We start from the raw sequence: 12,322 nt of genomic DNA on the forward strand, positions 1-12,322 counted from the left end.
ATTAAAATAATTTCCTGGCGTTCGATTGCGTTAACAAAAGGAGCCAAATGTCCTTCCAGAGAAGATGATTCACTAAGTGGGAACAAGATCAGATACGGAGAGGAGCTTATAATGTTTAACAGACAGAATCTTGTTTTCTATATACGTATTCGTGTTGGAAGGGCTCCGTAGCCTGGATATAAAGGGAACCTTTCTTGCAGCTACATTTTATATAGTGCTGATGTAATGGAAGAAATCGACAGGGTAGGAACTCTCTTAGGGCACATATGCCTAATGTTACTGGTGGAAAGCTTAACAAATGCTGCGGGTGAAACTGTAGTTTTGATGTATAAAACTGTGACATAATACAGAAGTAAGGCATAAACGGCTTAACTGAGAAGGTTGTCGGCATATGCATATAATAAATCTCAAGTCAAAGCCTAAAGGATGAGCTTTACATATAAAGATCTGTACACTGCATTACCTTAAAGGGAAAAATTTATTATATATGCGTCCTCATACTGAAGTAAGAAACTTTCTAAATACAATCAATTAAATATTCTTGCATTGTTTCTGAAATAATCAAGTTTATCTTCACTATTCCTCTCTCAGCATCTGTTTCTCTTCATTCTCTCTTCATGCAGCAGTTGGGTGTCAGATATTCATTGACAGTTAGATCCAATATATCTTATAGGGGGGGCTCCCTTTCCTAGCAGATGTATTAGAGCTCACTCAAATAACTGATTCCAGTACAAACAAAATCCAACAAAATAACTGCCTTTGGCACAAATCCTGCATGTAGAGAGACATGATGGTGATTTTAATAGATCGAGCTCTAATACATCTTCTAGGAAAAGGAGCCCCCCTATAAGATATATTGGATCATTCATCTGACACCCAACTGTTGCATGAAGACAGAATGAGGAGAAACAGATGCTGAGAGAGGAATAGTGAAGATAAACTTGATTATTTCAGTAACAGTACATAATATTTAATTAATTGTATTTAGAAAGGTTCTTATTTCAGTATGATGAAGCTTATATTAAAGGAACAGTAATGTCAAAAAATAAAAGTGTTTTAAAGTAATGAAAATATCATGCAGTGTTGCCCTGCACTGGTAAAACTGTTGTGTTTGCTTCAGAAACACTACTATTGTTTATATAAATAAGCTGCTGTGTAGCAATGGGGGCAGCCATTCAAAGGAGAAAAAGCTCAAGTTACACAGCAGATAACAAATAATCTCTGTCAGTCTAATGGTGTTATCTGTTATCCATTTATTAACCTGTGCCATATAGCCGTTTTTCAATTTCTGCCATTGCTCCACAGCAGTTTGTTTATATGAACTATAGTAGTGTTTCTGAAGCAAACAGATCAGTTTTACCAGTGCAGGGCAACAGTACATGATATTTTCATTACTTTAAAACACTTACATTTTTTGGTGTTACTGTTCCTTTAAATTTTCATTTTCACGATAGTTGCCCTTTAAACAGCAAGCTCATTTTACAATTTTCTCTAAGTATGACGGTAATCAGGCAATGACATTCTAATTTTGGTGAAGAAATTACTGCGGGGGGCCATGACCATAACTGCACCTGCGGTTGCAAATTGGTCCCTAGACACTCATTATTTGGGACCCAATGGGTCAAACAAGCCATCTATGAACATACACAAACATACCTTATTTTTCCTATTGTCATTGTACTTGATGAGGTCTAAAATAAAATAAAGGACTTCCTTGGGACATAAATTATGGATGTCTCTCAACAAGGCCATGGAAACTGGCATAGTCTGCAAGGAATAAGATGGTAGAATCAGACTCAAGTCATAAAGTGATTAAAGTTAAAAAAAATAGATATTAGTTAAAATAATAGGTGGATTATATGACAGGTTTAAGATCTATATATATATATAGGGATTTTCCACATAAGGAGGTTGAGTTACATTTCAACTGACCCCATATAATTTCTGTTAAAATTAGTGCAATGATGTCCTAAAGGTGGCCATACACGGGCCGATAAAAGCTGCCGACAGACCCTGACGGGCATCACTGATCGAGATCTGGCCGAAAGTCGGCCAGATCTCGATCGGATGGGACGAAAAATCCAGTCGGATCGCGGCCGCATCTATTCGTTGATGCGGTCCCGTGATCCGACCACCCATTACTGTTCGTTAGGATCCGATTGTTCGGCCCTAGGAACCTTGCCTGTATGGTCCTCTATCGCAGGAAACATCAAAACTGCCCAATCGATATCAGGCCGATTTTTGGACTGACCTCGATCGTCAGAAGCCCCCACACATGGGCAAATAAACTGCTGAATGTGTCTAAAATACCGATATCTGCAGCTTTAATCTGCCCGTGTATGATCACCTTATAGGAGTTTACTGTTAGTATGATGTAGAGAGTGATATTCTGAGATAATTTGCAATTGGTTTTCATTTTTTATTATTTACAGTTTTTGAGTTATTTAGCTTTTTATTCAGCAGCTATTCCATTTGCATTATAAACAATCTGGTAGCTAGGGTCCTAATTACCCTAGCAACCATGCATTGATATAAATAAGAGACTGGAATACGAATAGTAAAGGACCATACCAGAAAGATGAGCAATAAAAAGTAGCAGTAATAATACGTGAGTAGCTTTACAGAGCATTTGGAAAGAGTCAGAAGAAAAAGGCAAATAATTATAAAACTAAATAATGAAAACCAATGGAAAAGTTACTTTGAATTGGCCATTCTAAAACATACTAAAAGTTAAGTTAATGGTGAACCACCCCTTTAAGGCACAAGACTGGGCAAGACCAAGACTGTGTGACCCACTAAGCACAGAAATGCACAATGCAGCTCTAGAGAACAAATAAACAATAGATTTTACCTTCTGTAGAAAGTAACTTTGGAAGTTCATGAAGTTATTCGTCTTCACAATTTTCGGGCAGCTCTTACAACAGAACATACGGGTAAAGAGGGACTTCATAGCTGGAGGCCCAGTCCAGGTGCTGACCATTGAGTTAGCAATCTGTATAGGACACAAATAATAACAGTCAGTTTCTCCAGCCAGAACAATGGATCCACACCTGGGTGCAGTTTGCTATAGGAGGATGCAGATAACTATACTATGAACCAATATTTCCATTGCTGGCTGTATTGAAGCTATTTTTTATAGATAAAAAACATATATAAAATAATATGATCAATATATATTTAAGTTCAAATGCACCAAAAAGTTCAAAATGAAATACAGCTACCCTATTTAAGGTATTAACTAATATAAACTAACTGTATGGGGACAAATGGGTTAAAATAAAACTCAAGATTGCAGAAGACGACAAATAACTCAGTGATTATAAACCCAATCGAATTCAATCACTGACATAATAGGCCGTACACCCAAAACCACAAATTTTCTCCCTTGATAAATAAACATATGGGTCAACAGAGGAACTTGAATATAGGAATTTCGGATAACGAGCAAAAACATGGTAATTAGCCTATATGAACACAGAACATGTGACTGGTGTGAATTTAGGATAGGAGTGTGACATCACTTCCTGCCTGAGTCTCTCCCTGCTCACTCATAACTCTGGGCTCAAATTACTATTATTATTAGGGAGGGGATGAGGGAAGGGGAAAAGGAGCAAACTGAGCATGCTCAAGCCCTAGCCCTGGAGGCTTAAGCTGAAAACAGGAAGTCTGATACATAAGACCATGTGTATACAATAGAAGGAAAGAAACTTTACAGAGCAAAATTACTTTGAGGGTTTACCGGTGTATTTATATAGACCTTTCTGATAAAACGTACTTAATTTTAACCTTTCCTTTTTCTTTAAATAAAACATCCTGTGAGATACTTGTCATAGTTCACTGACACCTAATTCAAACAAATAATAATGGCACAAGCCAGATCTCAACATGGTACTGCTTGCAATAAATGTTGTATTGATTTAAAGATCCATAAACTGGCTTTGAAGCCTGAATTACTGTAGACCTTGAAACTAGGGATGCAACAAATCCACTTTTTGGGATTTGGCCGAATCCCCCGCGACTCTGCCGAATACCAAACCTGAATCCTAATTTGCATATGCTTGTAGGTTAAACTCATTTACATGTGCAAATTAGGAATGGGAAAGAAAAAAAGTGTTTGTGTGGGGTGGATTTTTTACTTTCTTGTTTTATGACGAAAAGTCATGTGGTTTCCCTTCCAGACCCTAATTTGCAAATGTATATGGACGAATCCGAATCCTGCTGTAAAAGGACGAATCCTGAACCCAATCCTGGATTCCGTGCATCCCTACTTGAAACCCCATCATCAACTTCTCAGATATAAAAACTGACTGATCCATCATCTCTCTATTTATATGATCCTTTATTTTAGGCAGGAGTATAAAATGAACTGACAACAATATTTGATTTTTGAGGCTGGGACTAACCTTGGCCAGGCAGAAGCATGCCGTCATTCTCACACGATAAAAGCACTGTTCCTGCTCAAGGATGTCCGTCAATGCTAAGCGTGATGCAGGAGTGGGAAAGGATTCAAGAGCAAGGATGGATTCTTCCTGGGCAACCACGTCTCTTTCATACCGTAGCTGATACTGCCACATGAAATCAGCTTGTTCAAACTCTACCTTCCTCAACACGGACATGTCTGGGTCTATTCTTATCCACAGCAAAGGGGAATCAGCACTGCAAGAAACAACAACAAAGATTCAATTCATGTTCAACTAAGGCCTACAATCTGCAAATGTAACCATGCTGGCTGTGATTCATCAAGCACCCTATTACTAATAACTAATGTCAGATAGTATACAGAGGATAGGACTTTCCTGTGCCCACTAACTTAATTTACGTCTGACTTTGACCAGGTGAATTGAACAGCAAGCGGCGCTGTTTCAAATCTATTATGTCAGCAATACAGCAACAACTACTATCATGAAAACTAGGAAAAACATTTTTTTTTAAAATTCAACTTTGCTTTTATTGAATAAAATACAGGGTACAAAGTGCAAGAACATTTTCACATCTCACCAGTTATACATGACAGAATATAGATTTTACTATTCACAGTTTCCTATCAAAACTATCAATTAAGGTAAAACATTTTAATAGAATCTCACCTGTATTGGAAAAACTTTGTTTTGAGTGTTTACATTTAATTAAAGAAAAATAACTGTCCATGTTTCATTACACACCACTTTTAATGTAAGAGGAAGTTGTATTAAAGGAACAGTTCAGTGTAAAAAATAAAAACTAGGTAAATAGATAGGCTGTGCAAAATAAAATAATATATATATATATATATATATACACAACAAGAATGGGACTTCTCCCCCTGCCCATGTGGCCCCAAATTGCTCAATTATAAATAAATGCACCTAGATATGAAATAAAAGGCAATATTTATTCAACACTATGCCAATATCAGAATTAAAACCAATTAAAATAAAACTAAGTAGCGCTGCATGTGCGAAAGGGATAGCAATTATGTGCTGTTGTATAAAACGCTATTTTATACAACAGCACATAATTGCTATCCATATTGTTGTACGCATATAGATTACAGCAAGGGATCCCTTTCGCACATGCAGCGCTGCTTAGTTTTATTTTAATTGGTTTTAATTCTGATATAGGCATAGTGTTGAATAAATATTGCCTTTTATTTCATATCTAGGTGCGTTTATTTATAATTGAGCAATTTGGGGCCACATGGGCAGGGGGAGAAGTCCCATTCTTGTTGTGTATATATATTACGAATTTGTCGGTGGACACCCCAGCCCATTTGCCTCCATATACATTAGCAATACTGTATATTGGTGTCCATACTTCACTTAAGTTTGTGTATTATTCAAAATAAAATAATATTTATAATATAGTTAGTTTGCCAAAAATTTAAAGTATAAAGACTGGAGTGACTGGATGTCTAACATACAGTAATAGCCAGAACACTACTTCCTGCTTTTCAGCTCTCTAACTCTGAGTTAGTCAGTGACTTTAAGGGGGGCCACATGGGACATAACTGTTCAGTGAGTTTTCAATTGATCCTCAGCATTCAGCTCAGATTCAAAAGCAACAGTTATGACCCATGTGCCCCCCCCCCTCAAGTCACTGATTGGTTACTGCCTGGTAACCAATCAGTGGAAACCAAGAGAGCTGCAAAGCAGGAAGTAGTGTTCTGGCTATTATGTTACACATCCAGTCACTCCAGCCTTTATACATTACATTTTTGGCTAACTAACTATATTAGAAACATTTTTTTATTTTGCATGGGCTGTCTATTAAGCCATTTTTCATTTTCATACTGAACAATTCCTTTAAAATTATATCAGTGCTTGTAGTTTAAACTCACTCCATTGCAGAAAGATCCATGTCAACTTCTTCTCCATTCATCAGTGGGATTTTCTTCTTTTTGTTTCTGTAAACAATAAAGACGGAAGTGCAGCTATAATTAGCCGGTACTGCAGAGACTACGATCATGGGTAGCTTATAATTATCAGATAAATTAGAAAGCAAACACTTTTGAAAGGTGGAGAGCTGTACTTTTAGAAGATATTAAGCCTCAACAAAAGATATGACTGACAAGCTGACAGTGAACATGCATTTTACTTACATAAGGAGTGTGCAAAGCCAAAAAAAAAAAAAGATATAAACTTGTCCAGATTCAAGTTTCTCGGTTAAAGGGGAACTATTGTGAAAATGAAAATTTAAAATAAGCTTCCTCATACTGAAATAAGAAACTTTCTAAATACAATCAATTAAATATTCTGCATTGTTTCTGAAATAATCAAGTTTATATTCACTATTCCTCTCTCAGCATCTGTTTCTCTTCATTCTCTCTTCATGCAGCAGCTAGGTGTCAGATATTTATTAACAGTTAGATTCGATATATCTTATAGGGGGCTTCCTTTCCTAGCAGACGAATCAGAGCTCAGTCAACTGATTCCAGTACAAAAAAAATCTAACAAAATAACTGCCTTTTGCACAAATTCTGCATGTAGAGAGACATGATGTCTGGTGATTTTAATAGAGTGAGATCTAATACATCTTCTAGGCAAAAGGAGCCCCCCTATAAGATATATTGGATCATTCATCTGACACCCAACTCCTGAATGAAAACAGAATGAGGAGGAACGGATGCTGAAAGAGGAATAGTGAAGATAAACTTGATAATTTCAGAAAAGATACAGAATTTTCAATTGACTGTATTTAAAAAGTTTCTTATTTCAGTATGATCAAGCTTATATTAAATTTTCATTTTCGCGATAGTTCCCCTTTAAGTAAAAATGAGCAGACAGCAACAATTTCAATGGCCTGGATCTAAAGAATTGAGACGACTATGAAATGTTTCAGCATTCTCGTATCATTCCTAAAATTGCAGTTAGCTCAAGGGTGTCCAAACATTTTTAATGCGGGGGGCTATTCTTAGTATATTTATTGCGACAAGGCCTAGCACCACTTGTCTTTACACTTCCACACAATGGGAAGTTCCCAGAAGAATGATTAAATGGAGATATTTGAGGACAATGTTGAACAGCTGTCATCTACTGGTCACCATCTCAAGATCTACTGCCAGGTAGCGTCTATCTTTTGGGCCCGCCAGCTGAGCTGAGGTGCTATCCAATGAATAGTTTAAGGGGTTCACTGCACTATGACATTAACATCACCTTCTGCTTTTCGAGTGACAGGGTATGTCATGCTTTAGGCTGTTCTCTTCAATCTGCAGTGTGTGGTTGAAAGACCCATCCAGCTCCTGAACAGTGACTTTAATTGGGCCCTGAAGGGAATAAAACACATACATCAGATCATATGCTCTTGGCTTTGGAATGGGGTGAGCAATGAAGGACACTACCCCTTCAGTACAAATGTCTCTTTTAGTTACAATTAGACCCTGTAGGTAGGTTTTCAGGGGCCCAGAGCACTTGGCGTTTGGAGGAGGCAGGTCAGAGTGAAGACTGCAAGGACAGGTAGAAGGAGATTTCTCATTTTTTTGTTGTACATATTCCTGGAGGCTTCAGTACCAATATTAGAATGTTTTCATACAATGGCATGAGGTTCACCAATGCCAACAGTCTGAAAACTACAGCCATGAGTGAAATGCTAATAGGATTCCTATAAAAGCAGTGCTACCTGCAGTATCAATGCAGTGCAGACACCAAGCAGCAAGGAGCTGCCGTTGGTTGAAGAGAGCGGGTTGACTGAGAGGTACAGTCAGGTTCTCTGTTAGGCCCTACGGTCCATGTTTGAGATATTAAAAGAATGCAGTGGGGACAATGCAAGTAAGATGCTCTTACAGGATAAGTAAACCTTTAAAATAAGTGAACCTAAAACTGATGAGGATAATATTCTTAACACTTTTGCAATGTACATTCATTATTTATTGTGTCTTTATTCCAAAATATTAAGGGATACATGTACTGTTAATAAGAATTAATTTTGTTACAACAGTTACGTCTGACCACCAAGTAGTCAAGGAAGTTGTCAGAAGAAAAAAAAAAAAGAGGCTGCTCTTCTGGTTAGGAAAGATGTGAGAAAGGTTTCTGTTTTTTTTCCGAAGCAGAAGAACATCAGAGCAGCCTCTTTCTTTCTCCTTGACTACTTGGTGGTCAGAAATTGACCAGCAGGTGGTGCTGTTGTAACAAAATTCCTTCACATTAAAAGTACATGTATCATTTATATCTTGGAATTAAAGAAAAATAAATAATGAATGCAAATGAAAAAAGTGCTTAGAATACCATCCTCATCAATTTAAGATTCACTTATTTTAAAGGTTTACTTATCCTTTAATGCAGAATGGCTGCACAAAATCATAATTTATCTAGCTTTTCCACTATTTCTAGAGATGGAGGTTTCATGCTCTGTGCAGTAGAACTACAACATGGTTATTAACATACTTAACCAGCACTCTCTGAATTACTGAATTATTCATAAATACCTTCCCACTCGCAGTAAGCTGCCGTTTTAAAGGAGGAAGGGACTAAAGGAACAAAAGCTTAAACAAACTGATTCAAAATGCCTTTAAATAGCATCTTTTTTCTCAACAGCAGCCCAGAGCACACTGGTGCCTAACAAGATCCAAGATGGGGAGCTGCTGGGGACAACTTTGAAGGGCTGGATCATTACTGTTACTGCTACAGTAAGTTCTCTATATAAAATACAGCATTTCTAGCCACATTCATTTTAGACTTTAGTTCTTATTCTTGGGAAACCCACTGCTCGGTGTCCCTGACTGCACTGCATGTAACTGCATAATTATAAAACATTTGCCAGTATGTCAGTTCAAGTCTTCTATTAAAGGAACAGTAACCAAATAAATTTAAGTTTTTTTAAGTATCTAATATAAAATGTAATGTTGCACTGCACTGGTAAAACTGGGGTGTTTACTTCAGAAACTCTAGTATAATTATATAAACAAGCTGCTGTGTAGCCAAGGGGGCAGCCATTCATATCCGAAAAAGGAGAAAAAGCACAGGATACACAGCAGATAACCGTTAAGCTCTGTAGTAGTGTGTATGGATGCTGGGTTTTCATTTGGAGGGGTTGGACTTGATGGACTTTGTCTTTTTTCAACCCAATTTAACTATGTAACTAACTATGTAAATATGTATACAATTGGATTTTTCAGAACTTATCTGTTATCTACTGTGTATCGTGTGCTTGAATGGCTGCCCCCATGGCTACACAGCAGCTTCTTTATATCAACTATAGTAGTACTTATCTGTTATCTACTGTGTATCCTGTGCTTGAATGGCTGTCCCCATGGCTACACAGCAGCTTGTTTATATCAACTATAGTAGTACTTATCTGTTATCTACTGTGTATCCTGTGCTTGAATAGCTGCCCCCATGGCTACACAGCAGCTTGTTTATATAAACTATAGTAGTACTTATCTGTTATCTACTGTGTATCCTGTGCTTGAATGGCTGCCCCCATGGAGACACAGCAGCTTGTTTATATAAACTATAGTAGTACTTATCTGTTATCTACTGTGTATCCTGTGCTTGAATGGCTGCCCCCATGGCTACACAGCAGCTTGTTTATATAAACTATAGTAGTACTTATCTGTTATCTACTGTGTATCCTGTGCTTGAATGGCTGTCCCCATGGCTACACAGCAGCTTGTTTATATAAACTATAGTAGTACTTATCTGTTATCTACTGTGTATCCTGTGCTTGAATGGCTGCCCCCATGGCTACACAGCAGCTTGTTTATATAAACTATAGTAGTACTTATCTGTTATCTACTGTGTATCCTGTGCTTGAATGGCTGCCCCCATGGAGACACAGCAGCTTGTTTATATAAACTATACACTAGTAGTTTTTCTGAAGCAAATACCCCAGTTTTACCAGTGTATAGCAACACTACAATGCATTGGCATTCCTTTAAAACACTTTCATTTTTAGATGTTACCGTTCCTTTAACTGGGAAGCCAGCTTGTCCCTGGCGAGATTTTTAGCCACATTGGCTTCTCGCGGAACTAGAACAAAGTTCCTTACCACATATTTTTGAGTTCCCAGAGAGGTGTAGTCTTGTTTTATCTCCAGTTCCAAAACGTTTCGTTTCCTATTAAACGCAAAGCTGCCATAGAACTTAACCACCCCACTTTGATCTCTGCAAGATAACATTAAGGCTCTAAAAAGAAGCGGTCAGATGCCTGATGCTAAGCATGTTTGCAATGTGAATATTCTCTAAAAGACGCTGCCCTGGCAGTAAAGCTACAAACAACTTAATTTCCAGCTAAAAGATCACAAATGAGTTCATAAAACATGTCTATTAGTAGCAAGAAAAGCTAGTTCCCCAACATGTGGAAGACTTGCTGTCTATTCATACTATTAAGCCATATTACTATATGTCTAAAAGCAGACATAAAAATCAACATCTGCCTTACGACTGTGGCTACTTGTTCATCAGAGTCCGCCTGTCCGTCTCTAATAGTAAAACAAAGAGGCACATGGGAGGAATTTTGGGAAGAGGTACAACTGCTTTGTCTGCAAGATCCGACCCTTAAAGGAGAAGGAAAGCTACAGAGGCCGTTAATTGCCAATAGATTAGCCACAATAGTGCAAGCTATAACACTATATTTATTCTGCAGAATGCTTTACTATACCGAAGTAAATAGCTCTAGAAGCTCTGTTTGTTTAGGATAGCAGCTGCCATATTAACTTGGGTTGACATCACTTCCTGCCTGAGTATCTCCCTTCTCACTCATAGCTCTGAGCTCAGGTTACAGCAGGGAGGGGAGGAGAGAGAGAGAGGGGAACAAACTTAGCATTCTCAAGCCCTATCCCTGGAGGTTTAAAGGGCATGTAAAGCCAAAAAAATAAAATCCCATTTTTACTTTCTTTAATGAAATAATAATAATCTCCAATATACTTTAATTAAAAAAATGTGTACAGTTTTTATAAGAAACCTGACTGTATGCAGTGAAATTCTCCCTTCATTTACTGCTGTGGATAGGAATTGTCAGACGGTCCCTAACTGCTGAGCAGGGAAACAATCATACTTATGAACAGCAGGGGGAGCCCCCGCCTTACTTCCCAGCCATGCAGAACTCAAGCAGCTTTGTTTATGACGACCCCTAAGCAGCCCAGACCACACTGAGCATGTGCACAGTCTTAGTCTTGCAAAGATGTATAACAAAGTTACAAGATGGTGACCCCCTGTAGCCAACTTTGAAAGCATAAATTATTTGTTTGATTAGGCTTGTGGTGCAGTAAGTTCATGTTTATATTTAGTATACAAAATACAGCATTTCTAGCCTTATTCTATTTTAGACTTTACATGCCCTTTAAGCTGAAAACATGAAGTCTGATACAGAAGCCCATGTGTACACAATAGAAGGAAATAAATTAGGTGTTTTTTTTGACAGAGGACTCAGATATTCAGATATATACTCTTATATAGACTTTTCTGATAAAGATTACTTAGTTTTAACCTTTGATTCAACCAATGTAGCAGCAGTTTCTGTATTGGCATTTCTGTTGCTAGATACATTTATTGTGGTAAAACGATAGCTGGATGCTGTGACATCAAGAACTGGGAGGGTCGAGCCCAACGCCAGATGAGTTAGGGGCTTAAATGAAAGAGCCATTCACCGCACATTCACACAGGTTACATGTAACAACCAAAACTTGAACATGGGTATCTGCACTGAGCCATGTACAAAGTCACCAGCCGTCTGTATTGCATAGATTTTCTACACAATTCAATTATTGGCCTGAGGGCTGAACATTATATGTATAACTAACTTGACTTTATGCAGATATTTGGATTTAAACACAAGTGGGAGCTACTTTCTACGCAGACAAATGGTGCTTTTGCTGAGGCTCTCTATAGCATGTCACCAGAAGCAAGAGA

General features: G+C 37.7%; 1 protein-coding gene across 2 annotated transcripts in view; it reads right to left on the reverse strand.

The window, feature by feature from the left end:
* The window catches only part of taf2.S (TATA-box binding protein associated factor 2 S homeolog), a 65,423-nt gene that overhangs the window by 23,400 nt on the left and 29,701 nt on the right, over nucleotides 1-12,322 (reverse strand). For both annotated transcript variants that reach the window (XM_018223921.2, XM_018223920.2), the window contains exons 13-18: nucleotides 10,462-10,576; nucleotides 7,632-7,741; nucleotides 6,317-6,382; nucleotides 4,404-4,656; nucleotides 2,852-2,992; nucleotides 1,657-1,767 (exon numbers count right to left, since the gene is read on the reverse strand). In XM_018223921.2, coding sequence (XP_018079410.1) covers nucleotides 1,657-1,767; nucleotides 2,852-2,992; nucleotides 4,404-4,656; nucleotides 6,317-6,382; nucleotides 7,632-7,741; nucleotides 10,462-10,576 — 796 coding nt within the window. The remainder of the gene's footprint in view (nucleotides 1-1,656; nucleotides 1,768-2,851; nucleotides 2,993-4,403; nucleotides 4,657-6,316; nucleotides 6,383-7,631; nucleotides 7,742-10,461; nucleotides 10,577-12,322) is intronic.

This window comes from Xenopus laevis, chromosome 6S (genome assembly GCF_017654675.1).
Source record: "Xenopus laevis strain J_2021 chromosome 6S, Xenopus_laevis_v10.1, whole genome shotgun sequence".
Taxonomy (NCBI): domain Eukaryota; kingdom Metazoa; phylum Chordata; class Amphibia; order Anura; family Pipidae; genus Xenopus; species Xenopus laevis.